Source organism: Rousettus aegyptiacus, unplaced genomic scaffold (genome assembly GCF_014176215.1).
Source record: "Rousettus aegyptiacus isolate mRouAeg1 unplaced genomic scaffold, mRouAeg1.p scaffold_m13_p_20, whole genome shotgun sequence".
Taxonomy (NCBI): domain Eukaryota; kingdom Metazoa; phylum Chordata; class Mammalia; order Chiroptera; family Pteropodidae; genus Rousettus; species Rousettus aegyptiacus.
The window spans coordinates 1,367,552-1,392,118 of NW_023416296.1; the positions used below are offsets into that span (position 1 = coordinate 1,367,552).

A 24,567-nucleotide genomic window follows, 5' to 3' on the forward strand; every position below is an offset into this window, starting at 1 on the left:
GAGGCGCTCACCGCCTCGCCACCTGCCTCGCCACCTGCCTCGCCACCTGCGCAGCGAGCGCCGCCCGCAGACTGTGGAGAGCGCTGGGGAGGAGAGGGATTGCAGACGGGTCTTAAGACTCTGCCTCCGCGCTCTCTGCAAAGGAAAGCGACCGCGTCACAGTCGGTTCCCAAATCTTTTCCCCTGTCCCCCTCAGAAACCTCTTTTGGTTGCTGGACAGAATAAATCAAGATTCCTCGGCGAGGCGCGTGGGGCTGCCCCGCCCCCGGGCCCACTGGGCTCCTTGCGCTGTCCCCGCCTGTCACTGAGCACACTCCTATTTGCCCTTCAAAGCGCAGCTCACCGAAGCCCCACGCGGCCGCCCTGCGCTCTCAGCTGCTGTGACACTGGCGCCCGGGAAGTGGCGGTGTGAACGCGGCCTCTTTGTGGGTCTGTCTCTCCCCCTAGACTGTGCGCCCCGCCCCCAGAGCGTGGCTGAGGACGGGGGTATAAATAATAAACAAGGCTTAGAAGACCGTGGTTTACCACGTAGGGACGACATAGTCTCACCACAAAAAGACTGTCCCCGTGCTGTAAAATCACCGAAGGCTCGACACTGCAGGAGTCCCCAGAGGACCCGGGCACGGCAGCGCGCCCCACAGGCTGGACAGGGTAACCCTCTTTATCTCTGATAATGATTCAGGAAGAGGCGAAAATCTGCACTCAGCAGTGACGCCAGAACCCTGATGGTGCAGCTTCGCCGTCTCTCCTCAGGTAATGCTCTACCTGAATTACCCACAGGAAGCACAATGAGCAGAGTCTGTTTCATTCCTCTGTGGGCCTCACCCCCTTGGAGGAAGATCACTCTGGAGTACTCGGCCCCGCCTCAAGGGCCCACGGGTGAGACGCCAGCATGAAGACACTTCGAAGCCGGGGGCTGGCTCTGAGTGCTGCCACTCCAGCCCTCTGGGGGCTGTATCTTCCCCTGAAGGACAGAGGGGCCCAGCCAGCTGACTCCCAAGGTCCCCGAAGGGTACTGCGTGCTCATTCACTACTGAACTGCCGGAAGCCACCGCTCAGCCGTTCACCCGCGGGGCTTCTCAGAGACGTCACCAGCACTGTTCCCGGCCACTCAGAAGGAGACACAGAAGAGAGCCCCCACCGAGGCGTGGATGGAAAGGGAACTGCCCCCAACACCAGCCTCCCAGGCACCGGGCTCTCAGCGACAGTGGACTCGTCACGCTCTCTAACCCTCGTTACGCCCGTCAACTCTCACTGCTTCTAGATGTTTTATGATAAAAAGCGCGATGCTTCGGATATTCACACTGGGTCTCGACGGTCAACTCAGGAAGGGGGAGCTGAAGCGGCTCCTCAGGTCGGGCCGGGGCCGAGCTGGGGAGCAGGGTACTCGGAGTCCAGTCCGCCACTCACAGATGTGCAGCAGACCCAGCCCTGGGGGCTCCCCCAGTCAGGAGACCACTGTGGGTGTAGGCGACTAACAAGGCAACGCTCTGACTTCGCCATACTTACCCAAAGCCTAAAAAATGCACAAAACCTTTACTGAGCAACCTTCCTTTGAGAGATCCCTCCCAAGGACATAACGAGGACGCACACAGCGTCAGAGCGGGAGCACTGCTCACGGCAATCAGCAAGCGACGACTTGCGGGCCAGCTGAGGGCCGTGTGGGTAACTTACAGCATGTTAACACCATGGAATAGCGTGCAGAAATATGTTTATCATTAAAAGGAAAAATTACAACGTATTTAGTGAAAAAAGCAAATACGAGACATTATGCATAGTATTTTGTGGGCACACACGGATATATGCAAAAGAGAAAAAAACTGAAAAACAATCCGAATAAAGAATATTTATTTTCTTTTTGCTCATTATCTTTTATTAATAAGTCTATAACGAACATGTAAATATTTCTAATCGGGAATTAGATATAAGATTAAAACTACAGTAAGCCACTTCAGGACCAAGTGTTCCAATATTTCAAAAGGCAGAAATTATACTGTCAAATAAAACAATTGTCAACACAGATGTATTTATAAATTCAAATTTATAAAAATCTGATCCAGCTTTTTACCTTGAAAAATAAACATCTATCCAAGGTGACTTTGCAAATGAATGAAAATCAAAATGTTAGAAGGCATGTTTAAATACTGAAAATAAAATGTTAAAAATTTCTGTAAGTTGAATTTTACATGTAAAGAATAGTCGTTAATAGCAAGTTACTTTTAAATGCGCTCACCAGAAACATACTTCCAGCAATCAGATAAAAAATAGAGCATAAGTTAAAGGTAATCAATAGGCACTTTGAAAACTATTATACAACTTGAACTCTCCTCGAGTTTTGACTAACACACTCCATTAACACAAATTTATTCACCTAATAAAATCCCAAACACACGATTCCTTCGTTCTGTTACAGCCACTCCAGGGCCACCTGGGCGTGCCTGTCACCACCCTGGTCCCTGCCCCTGGTCCCGGCCCCCGGTCCCCGCCCCCGGGCTGGGGCAGCGACCTGCTCTGACTCCTCTGAAAGCAAAAACGCCGCAGGCCTGATGGCAGAGAAGTGGGCACTTGGTCACAGCGCATCTGGTCAGGATGTTAAGCCAATTCCTTCTGGATAATTTATGAATGACAGACCTTAAACAAAAATTCCCACAATTCCAGATGCCACAAAGCTCAACAATTTTTCATCCAAAGTATAAAGAAAGTTCGAATGTTACTAGAAAGGAAGCCACACGTGGCTCCTGGTGGCCCCGACGCAGAACGAGTGGCAGTCATTTGGCCCAGGCAGTCTCGCTGGCACTCTCGTCCACAGCCCCGGGGTCTCTCCCCTCAGCTCCCTCAGCCCTGCCGGTGCTGCGTTCTCAGGGGAGCTCCTCACCCCAGAGCAGGCCAACGCCCCTCCTCCGGGTTCCTGCCGCACTCCGGGCCCTCTGCCTGAGCACATGCCACCCTGGCGACCACGGGCGAGATGACCTGGGTGTGAGCAGTAGCCGCCTCTGCTACTAGAACCGGCGGTACCAGAGTGGGGGGACCAGGCTCCCCACTGCACCCCCAGGACCGGGGCGAGTTAACGTGCTGAACTGCGTGACACAGACTGGAATCTCATGGCACTGGGACGTGCTAGCCAGCACCACTAGGCGGGGCACCGCTGAGGAGGGGGGATGTGTGCGCCCCCAGGAGAGAGCGCGGGCCGGGCAGGGAGTGTGGGGGGCGCTCAGCCCGAGCAGCGCGGAGGCCGGTGCCCCGGCGGCCCCTTACTGTGCCCGAGGGAGCGCAAGGCAGCATCTTCCCTCTGCTCCTAGGATCCCTTAATAGGTGTAGGGGTAAACAAACAAAGCACGGGGTCCCAAAGACAAAAACCTTCAAGAGATCGTGCTGGCTGCGGGACTACGAGACCCCTCGAAGCCCTCCCTACGCCAAGGCCCAGTGTCGGCCTTCAGAAAGGGGACCCACTGCGGCCCCTCCCTCGGTCACTGGGCCACAGGACTGCTCCTCCCAGGCAGGGCACTGGGGGTCCCTGTGCACAGGTTCTCGGCTGCGGACCAGGAAGTCCACGAGGAGGGACCTGGTCCTCGTGAAGGCTCCAGCATCACGTGTCGAGGGCGGGCCACCGCAGTGGCGCACGGAGCGGCCATCGCCACCTGGCAGCCAGCAGCCCGTACCACCCGAGACCAGCCCAGTGAGCTACAATTAAAGGTGCACCTACCTGTCACTCTGCTTATTGCAGAAATCGTTCCTTATTTTGTCCACGACAGAAGTTCGGGAAAGGATGTTGGTTTTGTTTTTCTTCTTGGCGTCGTTTTCAACCAGCACTATTAGCCAGTCCGCAGAGCTGTGCGCTTTCAGGGTGTTCTGCCACTTGGTGAGGTCGTCCTTTACTGTCGCTTTGTACACTTCCGTATCCTGAAGAGAAAGACAACACTGTGAACAGAAGGTAACCAATCCCTCCCGTTTACACGGCAAAACGTATCTAGCAACGGAATATGGCGGCCATGGCGCTCCACAGCTCGGAGCGCGACGCTCCAGGAGACGTCCAGCTCCGAGCCACGCCTGTGACACTCTGGCCAGGCTCAGCGCCCTGGCCTTGGCACACGGTCTCCCCAAACCCTGAGGACACTGAGGGACAATCTTTCGATGTCACTGAGGGAGAGACTGAGTCATACATAGAGCTCAGGAATCTGCCAACAGCAACGTGGTCACTAGGGAAGTTGGGACTTTAAAACGGAGGTCAGCATGGCCGAAGGCCCTGTGCCCAAGCCCTGCAGCCATCCCATCGTCGTGTGCCCTGCCCTTATGGCAGAGGTGAGCAGCCCCGCCCCCCACGGGCTGGCTGTCATCACAGGGCCCAGGCGACGCGCACGAGGCCAGGCCAGCCTCCCAGCAGCTTCCTCCACAGGCCCTCGGCACTGTGAGCCCCCAGGGCCACTGCCGCCTCGAGGCCACTCATGGACCACAGCAAGGGCAAAGAAGCTTCGGATGCAAACGAAAGGAGCGAGGGCCACCGGGGCCTTCTTGAAAGCTATTCCGATTCCCACGGACTGACGGGCGCTGTCCCTGTCCCAGCACTCTAAACGCCGGCGGGCCGGAGGGCACAGGCCGGAGGGCGCCAGCCCGCACACCACCCGCTGCGCCCGGCCAGGTCTCCGTCGGGGACGAGCAGGGGAACGGGGACTCTCCTTGCTGTTCGTAACCCTTTATAAGTGCCCTTCGGTCCCTACGTACACTCAGAAGACTCAGAGCGAAAATCTAAAACCAACGTGCTTAATTCATTTTAAAATTAGGCCTTTCAGAACCTTTGGAAACTACGGCCAACAGCCGTGGCTGGAACATCCGCCTTTGCCCCTTTTACCGCGCGGTCCCTTACGACCCGCCCGCACCTGCTCCGGATGTTCCCATCTCTCTCAACTAACGCTCGCGCAGACATATGAGAAATGACTGATCCGCAAACGGGTGAAATCTCAAGTTCTGCATCCAGTCCCTCTTTTGGTTTAGTAAGTGAAAAATTCCAAAAAACAGTCCTTATGTTTAGCCCCCAATAAATTAGAAGCAAGACCTTCGGCTTAAAAATTAAGAGGAGAACCACCTTGCGGAAGTCGGTCTCCTGAGAACCACTGGCCGCGGGCACCGCGTACCCCCCACAGTGTGGCGGCGTTGGACTCAGAGTCCAGACTTCATGCCGTGGACATTCCGCCAGATCTCTGAGGCCCAAAGGGCAGATGCAAACTACAAGGCCCCACCTGGCCAAGGAGCAGCGAGGAACCGAGGAGCACAGGGCCTGGTCCCAGGCGCCCTTCCCCAGCCGCCGGCCCCAGCCTGCCCAGCTTCCTGCACTGGGGGAGGGCTGCTGAGCCCCCGGAGCCGTCCTGCTCTGCCTGGGCAAGAGAGTCTCCCAAGCAGCAGGCAGCAGGGTTCCCCAAAGCTCTGGGGGACTCAGGGGAAATGGTCTAGCCCACCCCGTGAGACGGTGAGCAGACAGGGGACAGCACTGAGGAGACTCAGTGACTCTTCAGAAGGAAGCCCAGGTGAGCCAGTGAGTTGAGGGTCTCTCAGGAAAACAAAGCCGACAGAGGAAGACCCGTCAGCGCAGAGGGCCGGGGCCGGGAGGGCACCTGCGCGCGGAGAGCTGTGCCTGGGCACCGCTCACGCAGGGCAAGGGGGGCACCACGTGCGAAACGCTTCACACACGCTGCGGGACAGAGCGCGCAGGCGGCTGTGTGGACGGTGTCAGGAGCCAGGGCGGTCACAGACGCGAAAGGAGGAAAGGCCAGGAACAGCCCTGGGGCCGAGCTAGGACCACGGGCGGCAGCCCTGAGCCTCAGCCCCCTCTCCCACGCGGCTCTGTGGTGGCCCGTGGTGGCCGAGGCAGCAGCGCCCTGGGAGGAGGCGGCTGACTCCAGAACAAGAGCGGCAAAGGCGCAAGCTTCTGGAACACCTGCTGTGCGGGGAAGTGACCAGGCTCAAAAGGACGCGGGGGCCAGTGTGACGTGACCCTCGCTCGCCGCATCTGGGACAGCTTGAGCATCACACCACGCGGAGTAAGGCGAGTAAGGCGAACTGGCCACGAAGCACTAAGCCAAGCGAAAACCCAGGTGGGCTCTTTCCCAGAGCAGAGCGACCCGACCGCGACCTGGGTCAAGACTGGCCACAGAGCTGCTGCAGCCCGGGGCGGGTCCCAGCGCCAAGGACACGGAGGAGCAGGGGGCCCGCGAGGCTGCACGGGCTCCCAGGGCGGCTTGCTGACCGCCGGCTCGGCACGGGAAAAGAGCTGCAGCGTGCAGACGGACGACTCCCTGACCACGACTCCAACCCCACGTTACCACTGGGGGGCAGCAGAGAGAAGTGTTGCCAGGCGGGGGGTTCCCATCACCGTGTGCCCAGAGTGCTTCATGGGGCCTAAACTTTCTGCATGGACGCGATGGTGGGGCTGGCACCTGCTCCCCCTCTGGAGCCTGGGACTTGGGGGCGTGCCGGGCAAAGGTGTCACGTGACCAGCCCCCAATAAAAACCCTGGGCGAGGCGCTCCCTGCCAGCTCCCAGGCGCTGTCACACTCCCTGCTGAGCAAAAGGGCAAAGGTGCACAGGGTGAGGGCCCAGGAAAGCAGGTGTGGGCTTTGGGTCCTCTCCCATTAAAATTACGAAAACTACTTCTGCATCCTCAGACTCAGGCTAAACTGTCACAACATGCAATGATCGATGTAGTCTCTATATTGCTAAATATGTCTTATTAGAGTCAAAACAGACAGGAAGGAACAGGCAAGAAGAATGACCCACAAAATTTCAGTTCGTGACAGATGAATTCTGCCAAAAACAGAAGTTTACTTCTGGATTCAGGAACACGCAAACGCAAAGCGCGAGCACAGGCCACGACGCCGAGGGCAGAAATGTCCGCTCGTGGCGCGGGCAGTCGCCGAGTGCCACCTGCGACAGACACTGACCATGAGGAAGGAGGGCACGGCCACTGCCCACAGAGAGTCTACAAACCAGCAAGGACAGGGACGACCAGTAACCGCCGTGCTGGGTAAGGACTGGCCGCAGAGCTGCCGCCGCCGCGGAGGAGCAGGGGGCCTGTGAGGTTACGAAAACAAAGCCAAAAGCCAGTACGAAAAGTACCGAGTGACCACGAGAGGCTGCAACACAGGAAGTGAGCTGTGTCGAGCGGCTGCCACAGGCGCAGCGCACTGGCCCGGCGGACACACGCGACAGAGCCGCACACGTGGCCGAGGAACGCCGGAGAGAGAAAAACGCCGAAACGAAGAGCACGTCAAAACGTAAACTCGACTAATGTAAAATGACACTGAACACCTAACCACAACTGAAAAATAAGAAAAATGTTTTTTCAAGTGAACGTGATAAATGACAGTTGTCTTAAGAAAACGGAGGCCCGTGAATTCCAGCCCTGTTCCGCGACGCTCCAGGACCTTCCCCTGGACGAGTACTCACGCAGCACTCCGCCCAGTAAACGTGGAGGAAGGGGAAGGTGAGCAGGGCCTTGTTCCCCTCCTTGGCCAGCAGCTCCTCCTTGAACTGCACGAAGTTAGACTCCAGGTGAATCATCCTCGGAGCCCGGCCGTACGACCTGCAACAGTTTTAAAAAGTCACTGAGAAAAACTAAAGAACGGTCAGCAGAAAAAGAAAACTACGACAATGACTTAATCATTTCTGAGTTCAGAAGTGCAAATAAAACATGCACCCTGAATAACAACTGTAACGGTCTGTCCAAGAAGGTTCTATAGATTGTTTTAAACATGCTTTGCATTTACACAGCCAAGCTCCTTCTCCATAAAATCTTTTTTAACTCAACGATACGTGCATGGTGACAGTGTATTAACCAGGGCTCCTGGCCCTGTCTGGGAAAGGCGGACCTCACGCGGGGTTTCACCCAGCCTGGCCCGTCAGTCACCACAGAGAAGCTCCCCCCGCCCCCCGCATACGAAGCGCAGTCTGAAGCCGCGAACGCTTTGACGCGCACAGATTCCTCCGTGAAACCCCGTGTTATCCAGGGGGCTGTGTGGGGAGAGAACAGGGTGTTGTCTGCAGAGCACAAACGAAACTGTGGCACCCCGCACCCCTGTGCTCAGCCCAAGAGGAAAAAACGCAGAGACACCCCACAAGCGGCGAACGTCTACTCTACGGCTGGCCAAGGATGAGAACGCGATTCTGTCATGCTTCTAAAAATAACTGACACCATGTGTCCTTCCCCCGCACCTTTATTTTCCACAAGCAGCCGCGTCTCCGATCGCAGAGGTGGCCGCGTTTAACGAGCTGACACCGGCCGTGCCAACGTGACCACGCTAAGGCCTGACTTACCTACACCCCATTTGAGGCTATTTTTTTCCTGTCCTTTAGGAGATTAATCGAGTTCTTTCTCCATCCTTTTTCTTTGCTGGTTTGAAAGTTTAACCATCTATTTCTATTCTGTTGTTGGTTACATTTTTATTTTTAAGATGTACAAACTTAAATTTTCTTTCAAAGACTAAAATAAATGTGCATCCTCTTCGAATTAGACAAGACAGTATGCTTTCTTCTTCTTCCAAATGTCTGGAATTTTAGATTTTTTAATTTCGAAAGGACTGATACCGTAACTTTATCAAAATATTTGTATGACTTGTTTGCCGGCAGCTGCCTCGTTCACCTTGTGAATTCTGGGTTCCTTTTTCTTCTTGTTGAGCCGTATCCTTTAATCATTCTGGAAAGGGTGGTGAGGGTTTGATCAGGTCCATCTGAAACTGTTATTTACTGCGCTGTTTCCAACCACCCCCGTGTGTGGCGAGAGGTAACCAGAACAGTGGAATGGCACTCTGCAGTAAATAACACAGGTGGCTCTGCGCAGACGGATCGGGGCCCCTGGCCGTCCTGAGCCCGGCTGGCCCCCAAGGCCTGAGGGGAAAAGACTCTCCACACCTGTCTCGTTCAGGCCACGGCAGAAGGCCCTGACACAGTCTTCCCTCTAGCATAAGAGTTCTAGGGTCAAAGGTACCTCCCCTCGGTACTTTGAGAAGACCGTTCTTAAATGTACTATTTTATGCTGCATTTTAAATGTGAGGAATCACAAATGTGGTTTTTCTTCCCTCGGTTTTCTGGACATGGCGCTGTTTCCCGCCTTGCTTTCACGCTGCCTGCCTCTTGGCAGGCTGCTGCAGGGCCGACTCACTTCTGGAGAGGTCTTGACTCTTCTGGTTCTTCAAATACTGTCTGCCCTCCATTCTCGTTCCTGCCGCTGGAGTTTCTGGATTTCTCCTCCCCATCTCGGCCTTTCCCCCCTGCTCTCCGTCTCCAGCTCTGAGCATTAAACTCGCGTTTCCAGGTGCAGACGTCTAGCTCACTAATCTGCTCTTCAGCTCCACAGCTGTTTGTTGCATCTAGTAAAGTTTCTGCTTCAATTTTTTTAAGTCTAAGAACTAATCGATTAAAATTTTTATCAAAGTATATGTTTCTCTCTCACGCATACGCTGCTTCCCACTGCTCCCTGCTCACGCCTTCTGCCACCATTCTTCCCAGTCTGCTCTTGGCCTCGCCGACCAAGGTCCAGGGCCCTGTCACCTGCCGGGGACTCTCCTGCTCCTTGGGGAGCCACTTCCGCAGACACAGAGGGCTCGGCTTTCTCTCCCAACTCCTCCACCCCTCCCGCTTCCACCGGAAAGGTGTGCGCACCTCTCTGCTGCCGGTGCCTGCCTCCCCCTTCTCTGTCCTTGTGCGTCCATGTCCCCCTGGTCCCTTCCCTCACTGACTGGCTTTCGGGAAGGTGGAGGGATGAATGCCTGTGTTAGATACGTGTCATCTATGCAGCTTATTAAGGTTTTTTCCCCCAACAACCCTTCTTGTTTCACGGACGTTCTTTTATCTTTTTGGCTGTTTAAATAACGTAGACTTATTTGAAACCCGTTTCAGGTCGCCCCGCTCTTCAGGCATCTGGCGCCTCCACCCACTTAGTACTCTCTCTCGCTCACAGCACTGGGCGTCCTGAGGCCTGAGCAATTTTTGTCTAAGAGAGTTCTCCCACGTTCTGTACGCTATGTTAAATGTTAGGAATTAAATACATTCCTGTAACAACAACTGGGCTTAAAGATTAGACAGGAATAGAGAACCTGGGGGAGCCGCCCCCAGGACGCCACACTAGTTCTTCCTGGTACTGGGGCACAAACCAGTGGCCGAAAAGGAATCACGCAGCAAGAATCGCAACTATGTGAACTTGAATACAAGGAACGTATCCACCTGGGTTAGAATCAGATTACCTATTAACAAACCAAAACCCAAACGTTTTCTAAAAATAACACCTTACCAGAAGCAAGCTTTCTAGTGAGATAGTTCAAAGTCGATCACTGCCTCTGAACGGTCGTTAGGCGAATGTGCGCAACAGGGCAGCGGGCGCGGCGACCCCCTGACTTTTCCGAACCGTCTCCCCGTGTGCTTTCTCGCCCCTAAGAAAGAGCCTGCGAGAAGGTGCTCGGGGTGGAAAGAGGCCCTGCCTAACACTCTAACCTGACGTGGGGTGGTGGGGTCGGAGCGAGGGGCGGCTCCTGCCCACCACGCCTGCGCCTGTAAGGCGTCTGACGCGCCCCGAGGACTGAGCAGTCGTTCCCAGAAAAGTGGCAACTCAAAGGCACTGTGCTGCTTCTCGTTACGAAAATCAACGTGTTCCTTAGCGCGGCCCAAGGGCTGCGCTGCCTGTTGGGGTCTTGGCAGCACCCCAGTGTCCCGGATGAGGGGTGCAGCCACCGCGCCCACCGTACCTTCTCCATTCCATGGGCTCCCGGGGCAGCTGCTGGGACAGCGTGGGGTAGAGAGACGTGAACAGGTTCTGGTCTCCAGCACCTGCAACGGAACAAAGAGATCCAGTTATGACGCTCTTAGGTAGATGGAGGCAAAACAGGCTGCGAAGTTATTAAACTGGTCATGAGACAATTTTATATGCAGTACAATGACATCCCGAGGTTGTCTCACGGTTGAAATAACCAGGCTCTAGAAAACCCGGCCCTCGCCATGAGTGACGTAATGGACCCCGCACCGCGCCGGCACGACGTGGGGATCGCCCTGTGAGGACAGCGAGGGCCGGAGAGGCGGCGTGACCGGCCCGCGAGGCACAGGAGTCGGAGCCGGCTCGGCGGGCCCGCTTTGCTGCTGGGTCCATGCTCCGCGGCCCCTGCTGCCTGCAGCCTCGAGCGAACAGCCGGAAAATTCCAGCAGAAGGAACCACAGAGATGCACATGAACCTCTTCACCAAAATAAACTCGGCGTGCACCCAAATGCCGGGAGCCAAAACCTACAGGACCCTCTCCGTGCGCACGCACGCCGCACAGCACTGGCCCTGCGGTCACTCCCAGGGGACAAGGGCAACGCGCGGACTTGAGGGCAGGCGAGGGCCGAGGGCCCGGCGTGGGGCGTCGCGTGCACACCGGCCTCTCGCTCAGCCCTCTGCCCGGCGCCTGAACTGAAGCTCCACTCAGCGCCGTGAAACGACAGCACGACCGTGTTACGCTCACGCTGGGAAGAACCTTGTCAGCGGAGGGGACCCGGCGCTAAGAAGACACTAACAAGTGTCCAATTTACAAAACATAGATCACTACAGATACAACTGTATCGTTAGCGTTTTTTTAATTAATTTATTTTTATGGTGACACCAGTTAATGAAATTCAATAAATTTCAGCTATACACCTCACAGAATGGCATACACGTATCATCAGATTTTGAATTACCAACAAGACAGTAAGAAAATGGTTATTTTTAAAGCAGCTTAATCTACGGCCACACCACCCTGAACAAGCCCAATCCCGTCTGATCTCGGAAGCTAAGCAGGGTCGGGCCTGGTTAGTACTTGGATGGGAGACCCACCTAGGAAGACCAGGTGCTGTAGGCGTAAAAAATAAAAATTAAGGGATTGTAAACTGACCAGGTCCTTGCAATCCGTGGGGTCGACCAAGGGTTGCCTCGCCTAAAAAATAAAAAAATAAAGCAGCTCTAGTCTTCAAAGAAGTCGACTATAACTAAAAATTAAAACCTGTAGGCTAGACCGTCTTTTCAGATCCAAGACGCTTTCACTAAGACGAGAGTCTGGCCAAAGCTCCGTAACAGGCCCAGGCGAACACCACGATGACGATGCTGCCAGCCGGCCACGTGGCCAGGCCAGTCACAAGTCACATGGCGTTTGTTTCACCCTTTGTCAACCTAAAGAGCAATGAAAACGTTTACTTTCAGTCATTTTATGCACAAAACCTTTTATTTTAGGGTCCACTAGAACTGCAAAAATCATGAAGTTATTTGGTGTCAAAACGTTTTAAAATTCAGGTTTTGAATTCTTAACAGTTGACTGTGACTAGAACAGAATCAAGTTGATACTTAGAAGGACAAAGGGCTCCAGGACACCCTGCCCCGTGTGAAAACGCCTCAGGGGCTCACCCCCTGAACATCTACATCCAAATCGACCTGCCTGAAGGGGCTCTCTTTTGAGGGTCTTCACTTTGCTTTCAGGAATACAGGCCATCTACACTAAGACAAACCAAGGGTCCGTATTCTTTTCTACCTAAGAGAAAACGTCTGTATTCATGATGAAAAGCTATACTTTTATTGTTAATGTTTATAATGTTTATATAATAATTTAAAAAATATTTTAGGACTTGATTATGACATAAGACTGGATTCAACACTAAACAGTCTACAAAAAAGGCATGTAAGCTATCGAACGTGGTTTGAACGCCTGAGAGCTATGACTCGCGCGTGGGGGGACACGAGGTTGGACTGAGGCTGCTGCTCAGCTGGGAAGGACACAGCATTTCGCACTTACGAAAGCAGTACTTCCTGTGACTGTCTGCCAGACACGTGCCAAGAGCATTCAGAAATTTCTGTAATCGTCCTGCTCCCGGGGTCTGTGAACAGGTTGTTACCTGGCGAGGGAGGGTTAGATGCTGGTGTGTGAGGTTGCTGCCAGCCAGCTGACTTTACGGATGGTTCCAGATTATCCACCTGGGCCCACTGTGCTCACAGGGGTCCCAGAATGCGGGGGCGGGAGGGTAGGGGGACAGGCCGCAGAGCCAGAGCCAAGCCTGGAGTGGTCTCTGCTGGCTGGGAAGACGGAGGGGGGCCAGGAGCCTAGGAAGTGGGCACCTGTAGAAGCAGGAAAAGGCAAGAAAACAGACGGTCCCCCCAAGCCTCCGGGGGTGGCCCCCACTGACACTGGGATCTCAGCCCGAAGAGACCCCTCGGTTTCCGACCTCCAGGCTCTGAGAGAATCTGTGTTATATTAAGGCACTAAATTGATGTAAATTGTCACAGCATCCACAGGAAACTCACACAACTATGAAAAGTATATGAAAGACATAAACAGAAAAAATAAAAGCATTTCATTTGCCAAAAATAAAACTCTCCATAATACCTCTGACTTGATGATACAGGAGGGCTGACCAGGTGAGAGGCTTTGGCACCAGGTGAGGGGCCACCTGTCTACCGTGTGCACACGGGCGGCGTGGGGCGGCACACACGCCCTGAGCACTTAGTTGACACCAGCCCCAAGACAGCGTGCCCCTCCGCTGACCGCGGACACGGAGGCTCCAGGCCCCCCCTGCCGGGCCGGCCGAGCAGCTGAGGCGCAGGGCCGTGGGGCGGAGCCCCACGCATGCGCCTTGCCCGGGTCCCAGCGCTCCCCGCCGCCCCGCGCCGCGTCTCACTGCTCAGTTTTCTTGTTCGCTGTTAATCTGCAGTAGCTGTGTTGCCACTGCTTGGCTAAAAATAAAGCTTCCAGAAGACCTTCCGCCAAGAGCGAACACATCTGCCGTCTGCTTCCCACTGTCACTGATCCTTAAACATGCAAAGTTGTGACATCTTAACACAGAAGAGGGTCAGGACACGAGCACCACGAGTGGCAAAGGAAGCGAAGCGCTCCCGCCTGCAGGGGGCGCACCGCCTCCCCGGGACTCCAGCCCACGGAGATGCGCGCGGGTTAAAGACGCTCCAGGCGTCTGTTAGTACTCGGTGTCCTCTCCTCCGAAGTCTTCGTTGTAATCTTACAGGGAAATGGTAACTTTGCCAGGAAGACAGACGTCTCACTTTCCCGTGAGTTGCTGAAGACGCCGCGATTACCTGAGCCCGCAGACAGGACACAGCCCTCCACTCACTCACAGCGACGTCTTCACGGGAAAGGGTCCGAGTCATCGACCGACCGGGCTGCACAGGCTCCATAGCACCAGCGGGCGCGGCAGGCCGGGCGATGGAGGGCGAGGGGCCTGCCCCTGGGTGGGGGGTGTCTCCGGCACCCGAGGCCCCCCATAGGTCTAGAGATGGCATGGTAGCGGCGGGAAGGGGGGGGGGGTGCTGCACTAGCACGTGACCCTTCCCAGGCCCTGCCAGCACGAGTCGGTGCGTCTACTTCTGACCAAAAGAATCAAAAGAAATACATTTTTCTAACACTTGCTTTACAGAAAATTTTGCAGTGACAGCCATTCTTAGTGCAGGCCGTTGATGAAGAAAGCTGCACTTGGGGGGCGGCGGCCCACGCCCGGTCGGAAGCGCGTGGGAGCTCCGTCTGTGACCCCGGGAATGCCGGTCCTGCCCGCAGACCGCAGGCCATTTCTCCCCACACCTTCTGGCAGAAAAGACTTTCAAGCGGGCGATAAAAATGTCCAAGGTCACAAACTGGGAAGTCATTTCAGCCTGTTCGATAACACGTACAGCAAATTTGCTGTAATTTATTTATAATGTCAATGTAGTCATAAAAATTAATTAATGCTTCCAGTTGGCGGCTTTTTCACGGGGCAAACACTGACGCCGAATGCGCACTCCCGGAGAGGCCGCACGCGGCGGGCGTCCACGCTGCTGGGCGCCGGACCAAGGCTCAGGAGGAAGACCCCGAAAAGTCCAGACGCCCTCCAGACTCCGCGAGGAGAAAGCTGGGCTGGTCTGTCCCCTAAAACGCACCAGGCAACGGACCCCGCCTCTGCGCACACACACTGCCCCGCCTGTCCTGGAAGGCACGTGTCTGAGGAGGTGGCAGTGATGCCTCCCACAGCTCTGCACCTAGAGGCCAAGTTTAAAAGAAATTCCACCGTGGGACAGGGAGGGAGCGCCTTCCTTCGGCTGTCACTTCGTTACATTTCAACTTGCTAAAACGAGGGTGGTTTTAAATCACAGCTCAGTATGTCCTGCCATGTCCTCACTGGCTTTCACGGTCCACCTGGTCCACCTAAGCTCTGCTCCTGATCCTTTGTGCGCTGCGACGTGCACGCTGTGACGTACGCACACGCTCTCACTCCCGCTCTGCCTTCCTCCCTCTCCCAGCATCGTCCACAGCTACCGCCCCGGTGGGTGCGGCCAGGCGGGGCGGGGGGCGCAAATCACACGAGCATCAGTCAAGTTTAATACTGTGGCGGTCTGCAGAAGATACACAGGCTGGTCGTAAGACAGAGAGTCCCAAAGTCTTTCTTTTTCCACATGAAAAGTAATTAGCACACGTGCCAAGCATTAAGAGGCCTGAGTAGACCCTGATAACCAAGGGGACAAGTTACCTTCTCTCCCACTCAGAAACCAGACCGCACTTAAAATCGAAGCGTTTAAACAGAAAGATTGGATAAATGTATCTAAATATAAGAATACTGGAAAAGCGGCCTCTAACAGTCTGTATATTTTAGAATAAAAAATCCACATGCAGGACGCGTGTGGCGTCTGCAGCGGGCCATCTGCAAGTTCCAGAAGAGGCCTCGGTGGCTGCCTGCCCTGCAAGTTTGTGCAAGAGGGACTGCTCCCTCCCCAGGTCCCCTTCGCCTCCCTGAAGTCTGGGTTTGAGGTCCCTGCAGCTCTCAGAAGGGGCACCACCGCGCAGGGGAATCAGGCCACAGCCTCCGCAATCCCGTGGGAATCTGTCCCCACAACAGCAGACCGAGGACAAGGCTGACGAACCACGTGGATGCCCGCTGGGGTCTAGACTGCACCGCGGGCCCGCACGGCTGTCGGGTGCTCCGGGGCTGGGAGAGGAACAGAAAGCTCTGGATGCCGGACTGGCGCGAGCGCCAGCTAACGCTGAGGGGAAAGGTGGGAGACGTGCGCGGCTGGCCCCCTCTCATCTAAGGGGAGCCCCAGTGTGTGTGAACTGGCTTTTACTCTACGGAGACTTAGCTAAGGGAAGGGATGGTGGGAAGGACAGGGGTAGATGCCAGACTTTTAAACATACCTCGTTTGATAGATCTGATTTTGAAAGCATGTAAATATTTTTATGTAATTACAAAACTAAATTTTAAAAAAGGTTTTCCTAAAAACATCAGGAAAATATAAGATGAATGAAGTTAAATGTATACGTAGTATAACCACGAGAGGGGCTCTGCGACGAGGAACTTGAAAACCACAGGCAGGTGACTGACGGTTCCTGCAGCGACAGATCCAAATGCCACAAAGAATTACTTTAAAAAGTGTGAAACCTGTGCTCACCGGCCTTCGGCGCTGCTGATGGCGGAGTGAAGAGCTGGTACGCGGAGACCGCGTAAAGGGGACATGCGGTCGCCATCGCCCACGATCACCACCAACGCAAACTGCCAGGCCCCTCGGACCTGCTGAATCTGAAACTCAGCTGCAGCCCGGTGTCAGGTGCTATCAGCCCCGCAGGGGACCAGCACACAGCCCACTGGAGAACCTCGCTCTGACTCTGCCATCCACAAGTGTCCGCGACACTAAGGAAGAAAATATGGCCCGTAGAGCAGTTCATTCAAACCCCGAAGTCCTGAATTTCAATAAAAAAAAATCAGCAGGAACTTAGGGTGTGCTTTACCTTTAAACTCCTAGCTCTGTCCCCGAAAAGGCGCAGCAGTGACTGGAAGCCCGAGCTTGCAGACCGGGCTCTCAAAATACCATGAGAATGAACAGCTGCTAACATCACAAAGAGAGACATGACGCACCTGCCGCGGGAAGACCACCGCCACCCAGGACAGTCTCACCAAAAAAAGTCCAACCGCGATCTGACCCAGCCTCTGGCTCTAACCTCCGCGCCACAGGAAATGCCAAGCGCGGGGCACAGCGTGCAGGACAACGGAAGTCACGGCTGCGGAAGTCCAGGTGAGGGCAGGCCCTGCCACAGGGCCAGCCACCCGGGCTCCTCGACAAACTGCAGGGACAGAAGCCAGGTGTAGGGGAAGCGAGATCTTAAGAAACAGGAAACACGTATCTGAAACCCTTATTTGGACACTGATTAATGCAAAGAGTTTTTAAAAAGATATCTAAGACATACTGGCAATGTAAGATTGAACAGCTGATATTAGGAATTTTTTTAGGTGTTATAAGGTTTTGTATTTTTTTTTAAGTCTCTGTCTTGTAGAGATACCTACCATCTTAGCTCAGGCTGCCAAGAGAAAACGCCATAGACAGAATGGCTTAAACAATACGAATTTATTTTCTCCTAGCTCTGGAGGCTGGAAGTTCAAGATTAAGGTGGAGGCTGCTTGGTTCCTGGTGAGGCCTTTATTCCCGGCTTGCTGACGGCCCCCACGTCTCACCATGTGCTCATGTGGCCCTTCCCTGGTGTGCACAAGGCGCATGAGGCCACTGACCCATCCTGAGGGCCTCACCCTCATGCCCTCACCTAACCCCGGTCACCTCCGGAAGGCCTCATCTCCAAATACCATCCCGTGGATGGGGGTTAGGGCCTCGACATGGGACTCAGGGAGAGGGGACTTCAACGTTCAGTCCGTAACATACATTTACAGATAAACTGTGTGATGCTTGAGACTGTCTTCCAAATGAGGACCGGACAGAATGGGGGATGGAGAAGAGAGCCCCGCCAATTCGCCGAGTGCTGGAAGTCAGGTGACAGGTTCGCCGGGTTTCTTTCCAGTGCTCTTCCTTTTATACAGTTGCGAGTTTCCATTAAAAAATGTTTAAAATGATACGAGTCTCCCATTTTCTTATCCTCCCCGCCCCCCACAGCACTCACCACCTATTACATCGCATGGTTTACAGGGCGCGTCGGCGGCCCAGCTCCGCGTGCTGGAATGTGAGCACCGAGGGGGCGGGGTCTTTGCTCGCTTATGTAACCCGGATGTACCCGCGGCCACAGTGCCCAGCGCGTGACATGCTGAGCACGTGCTGCCGGGCTGGCAGATCTGCCCAACTCTTTCCCGGTCCGCACTAGACACCCGGGGTCCCCCCAGGGCAGGATATGCTACAGCGCAAGTGACGGCGGCTCTGGGCATCAGATCGCGGTCTCAGAATCCGAGCTTCGTTATAGATAATACTAAAAATTCCTGGTGTGGCTGATGAGCTCTTAGATTGCTGAACGAAAGGAAGTGATATTTTTACTCTACTTACCTCCCTGGGAAAGGCTTTGTGAGGGCCAATTTTAGGGAAAACCACCCGTTCCGTGTGGGCAGAGGGTGTCTAACTCCCCAGCCACTTGGTGAGGCCGTGGCGGCCTTGACGCTGGTCCCCGCTGTGCGGCCCAACGCCGAGGGACGCTGGGCAGGCACAGTAAACGCCGCCGGCCCCTGCAGTTCGCCTCGGCGCTGACACTGGCGCAGCCGGCACTGCACGCGCCCGCAAACGGTGCGCTGCAGGCTCAGCGAAAATTACTACCCTGAGCGGCTCCTGTTAGGTCTGAGGCTCCACCTAAAATTTCGGCTCTGAAAGTGATGCAATGACTTCTAACACTGAACAGTTCTGTCGAAAATGAGAAAAATGTCCAGACACATAACCTGGTAAAACCAAGGTCTAAACCTGTATCAGTTTCTTTAAAGCTTATCTTTAAAGAAATGTTATAAAGACCTAAAATAATATTAAGGAAGGAAACATCATGTAATACTTGTGCAAGAAGCCAAATAAAGGCACTTATTTCCCAAGGGGAGATAAAATCGAGAGAAATTCCAGAAAAGGCTCATCTGTTCCTAAGAGGTCTTCCCACTGTGCGTCGCCTTCTGGAGCCCCAACTCCAGATGCCCAGCAATCATTCCCTCAGTCTGGAGTAGAGCCAGGACGAGCCTAGGGACAAGCCCCCGCACCCCGAGCCTCTGGAGGGACCGTAGCCCTGCTGACACCTCGGTTTTCAACTTCTGGTCTCCAGAACTGTGGGATAATGTGTTGTTTTAAGCCATCCAGTTTCCAATAATTTGGCATAGTAGCCCTAGAAAAAAACAAGTATATATGGTATAAAACACAAAAATGGAATCCACATTTTTTTCCTAGTGCTATTCTAATTCATCTTTTAGACATACTTTTGGCTATACCTCTTAAATGTCAAGTAAACACAGATGAACAGGTAATTCTGAAGAGGTACAATCACCAATAAACATAAAAAGATCCTCACTCATCACCAGGTCTATGCATACCACCATGATGACCTTGGGCCAAAGAGTTCTCAGATACCAAAAGCACAATCCATAAGAGAAAAACAATGGATGACTGGACTTCATTAAAATTAAAACATTTGTGCTTCAAAAGACACCATTAAGAAAAATTAAAAGACACCATTAAGAAAAATTAAAAGACAACCAAAGATTACGAGAAAATATTTACAAATCATGTATCTAATAAAGGATATGTATCCAGAAAATATAATGAACTCTTACCACTCAGTGATAATCTAATTTAAAAATGGGTAAAAGATTTGAATAAACATTTCACGAAAGATCCACAAATGGCTAATAAGAGCATTGAGCAAAAATGCTCAACACCACTAGTCATTAGGGAAATGCAAATTGAAACCAAAATCAGACGCCACTTCATGCCCACTGGGATGGCTGTAAGAACATCGGGGAAGGCAGAGAAACCGGACCCCTCAAACACTGCTGGCAGGATGGGAAGCAGTCACAGCCGCTTCAGAAAACAACTGGTCAGTGTCCTAAGTTAGACGTAAGCTTATCACACAACATAGCCGTCCTGCTCCTAAGAATCTTTCCATGAAAAATGTAAACACATGTCCACACAAAGACACACGTGCAAATATGTACAGCAGCCAAAACCCGGAAACTCCCTCCACGTCCATCACCTGATGAGAGGAGTAGATAACAAGGTGTGGTCCAGCCACACGATGGAACACTCAGCGGTAACAAGGAAAAGTGATCAAAGGTGCAACGCGGATGAACCTCAAAAATAGTGCTGTGTGAAGGAAGCCAGACACAAGGCTGTGTTACATGATGTTATTTCTAGGATTGGTCCAGGAAACGTAAATTTATAAAGAAAGCAGACGAGGGCTGCCTAGGCACCTGGGGACGGGAGCTGGGATGAAGTGCTAACAAGCACGAGGGGGACTTCCTGGGGCGACAAATGCCCTAAAACTACATTACGGTGCTGGCCACACAACTCTAAAGTACACTAACAACCAAAGAATTGTAAGCTGTTCGAAAGAATTTAAAGCCGTTAAAAAAAAAAAAAAAAAGCTATGGTAGTTTTTCCACTCCCATCCATCTAATTAGCAAAACTTTAAAAAATGATTCCAATCCAGTGTAGTAAATATAACTTGGAATATATAAAACTTTTACACAGGGTGATTTGAAAGTAGTTTTTAAAATTTAACCTGTGCTCACCTTCAGACCTAGCAAGTCCACGTCTAGATTCCATTCTTTATAATAAAAGTGTCTTCCTGTTTTATTCATGCATTTTTAAGGTGTAAACTTTGGTTCTGAGAAGCTGTAGCTGTATCTTCTTTTAAGGCTTCATCCAAATGCCAGGCTGACGGGCCCCCAACCCAATGAGCACTTCAGAAGCTGAATCAGTGGCTGGCCGGGGAGCGTTTCGGTTTGGTCACTGGCGTGCAGGAAAGCAGCATGTCCGAACACAGCTCAGGACCACGTCACAGAGCGCAGTCTCTGGCACAGTTAACTTTCTTTTACTGGATTAACATTTTTTTCCTTGGTTGGTTCAAAACCTCTGAACAGAGAATGTTCCAGCATCAAAAAAAACTACGCGTATAAAAGTTTATCTAAAAACAAGTCTGAAATAACGAGGATTCAAACTCTCCTAGCGGCTTCTCCAAAGCTGTCTTATCTTGATAAAAACAAGTATTTAAAGAAAATAATGGCATGCCATCAAAAGCTTCTAACTCAGTGGTCCCCAGCCTTCCCAGCACCAGGGAGTCGTGCTCCTATGAGACTCTAAGGCCTGACCATCTGAGGCGGAGCCGAGGCGGGGCCAGAGCTGGAGAGCAGCTGCAGACACAGACGCTCTGCCTGACAGCCCGCCGCGCACCTCCTGCTGTGCAGCCCGTTCCTAACAGGCCATGGACTAGTACTGGTCCCCAGCCCAAAGACTTGGGACTCCTGTTCTAACTTATAGAAGCATTAAATGACATACAGCATAGTCTCTTTCCTTCAGAGAAATGCTGACTCATTTAATTTAGTCAATAAATATTTACTGAGCAGCTACTATGTGCAAGTATCATTCTGTGTGTTGGAAACAGCAAACAAAACTGATACAAGTTCCTGCAATTTTCAGCCTCACATTCCAGTTTGCAGGCAGCCTCGGTCAGGGATGGAGAGAGACAATAAATCACAAAATACATACATATATACACGTATGTATTATAGGTCAATAGGCACTGCACCAAGAGGGCTGAATACAGTCAAAGGGAGGCTCGCAGGGAAGCGGAGTGAGGGCTGGCCTCTGAGCAGCCCCGAGGGAGGGCAGGCGCCACAGAGGGATCAGGCCGCGGGGGCTGAAGGCGCAGCCAGGGGGCCCGTGTTGGGGTGCCCGGGGCTGTAAGTTGCAGAGGGCCTCGCAGCCCAGGAAAGGCCTGCAAATGTCAGGCTACGAGGTGGCTCGCCACTGGGGGGTCTGAGCAATGGCATTGCCTGCTGTGCCTTCTCTTAGAGAGATCACCATTAACCCGGCTCGAGGGCCGAGGGGAGAAACAAGGGCCAGCTGGGAGGCCCTGGAGCAGATGAAGGCGGCTTGGGTTTGGGGAGCAGCAATCAAGATCAGAAGTGACCAGATGCTAAATAAATTTCAAAGGTAAAACGATATTTGCTGATAGACTGTCTGCTGTAAGAGAAAAAGAGGAGTCAGAACGACTCCGCGGTCCTCAAGTTTTAATTTAAAAACCAAATATCCTCTAAACCCAAATACTGTGAATATACTGACGATTCATGGTGAGAGCAGTTACGGACGATTTGATGACGGAAGAAAGGAAAGCCAGAAGGAAGGGTGAGCTCTAAGGAGGGCAGAAAGCCACAGGAGGCTCCGAGGCAAGCACGGAGGGGTGTCTGGGCGCTGAGGGCTCGGAACCCGCCTCCCCAAGCTGGGCCACTTTGGCATGTGGGCTCTTCTGAGCTAAAGGCAACGGGGCTCACGGGAAACCTTCACCTCACCCTTCATGTAAATTGGGGCCCTGCCCATAACAAGAGTAATCACCGGAAATAAGCTTTTTGACCTCTCTACAGGTCAGGGCCAACTTCTAATGCCTGGACACCTGCTCTTGTCACCATGCAGTGACTGTCCTCCCCCCCGCCCCGAGGCGCCAGGAGCCTTACCTCATCCTGAGCTCAGAATGTCACATGTACCTCATCTCTCCCGTCTGTCCCTGAACCTCTCCTGTATGTGGGACTCTCATACATAAGTAAGTAATTAAAGTTGTTTTTTTTTTCTCATTAACCCGTCTTATGTTGACTGGTTATTAGGCCAGCTGGCAGAACCTGGAAGGGTAGCAGAAAATTTCTTCCTCCCCCACAGAGTATTTAAGGCCATGCAGTCTTTCCTGCCACCCCTGGTCCGTCCTTTAGATCTGAAGCCACTAGGCGAGAGCAGAGGGAACAGGACATCATCAAGCGATGCCTTGTGAGACCACACACACTGACTCATGCAATTCCTATGGAAAGACACTGTCAAATGGCAGAAACCTTTCTTCACATAAAGCATCCTTAAGTAAATCGCTCACATTTCCAGTACAAGCTGACGGGCCGAGCCCTTGCTCTCTCTGTCACTGTGGACCACAGTGCCGCACTGTGAGCTTCTTTCTTGGAAAGCCTGGCTCGTGCGTTGTGTGCCACACTTGGTTCCTTCAGAGATTCATCAGCACTTTAAAAAAATCGGACCGTTGAGTTTTATTTGCACAAACCAAATTTTACTTCACTAGAAACTTCAGAAACAGATCTTGTAAATCAGGTAAGGGAGCTGAAGCTCAAGTGGAAAGGAAGCTTTTCACTTCGAAATGATCGGCTCAAATCCACCCTAGAGTTAGGATGCTGTACTAACAACATGAGTTCCCAAAGTGTGTGTGCAGGTGCCCCAGGGGACCAGCAGGCCCGCGGAGGCCCCCTGAGACAGCTGAAATTCACGCGCAGACGGCAGTGCTGGGGAGGCGCCCGCTTCCCGCTCCGCCGGCTCGTGTCAGGGCATGCGGGTCCCTTCGGTGACGTCACGACCATCACAAAATAGGGTGGCTGCTGTGATGGAAGACGAGTATCACACACACGAAAACCAAAAGGGGCAGCAGTGTCCCACTGGCAGGGCCCGGCGGCTGTGCCGGGTGCCACCGGCGGTCTGTCGGCGTGGTTATCTACCCAGGAAATAAACATCTTCTCCCAAAGTATGTGTATTTTTTTTTTTTCAAATAACTACTGTTAGGACCTAACACTTAACAAAATTATTTGGACCTAACCACTTGATAAATGGAATTATTAAGTATTCCTTTTGGCCTCGAGGTGCCATGAAAAAGTTACTGAAACCGAAGCCACCGTGGACAGAGGACGTTCAGGACTCTCCTTGCGGCTGACACGTTTTGCTCGCTGATCACACGTTCATTCCGTTCATTCCGTTAACGCCATGCCGATCCCCATGCCGATCCGTCAGGCTGGCGCCGCCCCTCGCAGACGGGGAAGGGATCACGCGGCGCCCGAGGCCACGCGTGGAAGGCAGAACTGTTTTCAACCAGACAAGAGAAGTGACGCAAAGCAAGGTCAGCCCACGGCACCTGCCCCCGAGCACGGCCTGCGGAACAACTGAGGTTTCGGAAGACCCGCCCCCCCCCCCACGCCTCACCCGCCGGTCTGCTCACTACCGGCTTAAGAATTCAACATGGACCAAGAACTGCACTGACGCACATCAATTAAAAAAAAAAAAAAAAAAGGCATTTGAAGTTACTTTTCTGGTAATGAAACTGAGACAGTGGTTACAATCGCAAACACCATACTTTCAGGCTTGGTGGAAAATTGTGATGAGCAAATTTAAAAACTTTAACCTACAGGGGGGAAAAACTTTAACCAGGTACAAACAATCATAGACTTGCTCACTTTTATTGCCTTTTCCCATTTCAAAATTTATGTCGGATCTGGAACCCCAAATACGGAGATTCAGAAAGATGAAGTAGACAATACAAGATGTGACGGGCGGGAACGGACCGTTTAGATGGAGTGTTGCTGTTTTCAGACAACGCACGACTCCACGCCGACAGCGTGTGCTGCTCCACGTGGGATGCCCACGGCCAAAGAAAAAAGTCACAAACCAGCGGAATTACAATAACTGCGTCCACGAATGAGAGCTGGGAAAGAAACATATCTTTCCTCACATACCCTCGGATCAGAAACCTTAGTCTTTAGCCTAGAGCAGAGAATCGACCTAGCGCTAAAAAAAAAAAAAAAAAAAAAAAATCTAAACTAAAACAATTTTTAAAATTT

The 24,567-nt window shown here is 52.9% G+C and overlaps 1 protein-coding gene, 1 long non-coding RNA gene and 1 pseudogene across 5 annotated transcripts in view; 1 reads left to right on the forward strand and 2 right to left on the reverse strand.

Moving 5' to 3' along the window:
* The window catches only part of TRAPPC10 (trafficking protein particle complex 10), a 68,032-nt gene that overhangs the window by 40,704 nt on the left and 2,761 nt on the right, over window positions 1–24,567 (reverse strand). For all 4 annotated transcript variants that reach the window (XM_036238085.1, XM_016143503.2, XM_016143504.2 and 1 more), the window contains exons 2-4: window positions 10,728–10,809; window positions 7,438–7,573; window positions 3,704–3,900 (exon numbers count right to left, since the gene is read on the reverse strand). Coding sequence is in view for 3 of the 4 variants with exons in the window: in XM_016143503.2 (XP_015998989.2) it covers window positions 3,704–3,900; window positions 7,438–7,573; window positions 10,728–10,809 (415 nt within the window). In the remaining variant the exon portion in view is untranslated. The remainder of the gene's footprint in view (window positions 1–3,703; window positions 3,901–7,437; window positions 7,574–10,727; window positions 10,810–24,567) is intronic.
* LOC118614931 lies at window positions 11,733–11,852 on the forward strand (annotated as a pseudogene).
* LOC118614907 lies at window positions 17,260–23,683 on the reverse strand. Its single transcript, XR_004956159.1, has 2 exons — window positions 20,485–23,683; window positions 17,260–19,082 (listed from the first exon to the last, which is right to left on the reverse strand). It is a non-coding gene; the product is annotated as an uncharacterized LOC118614907 (long non-coding RNA).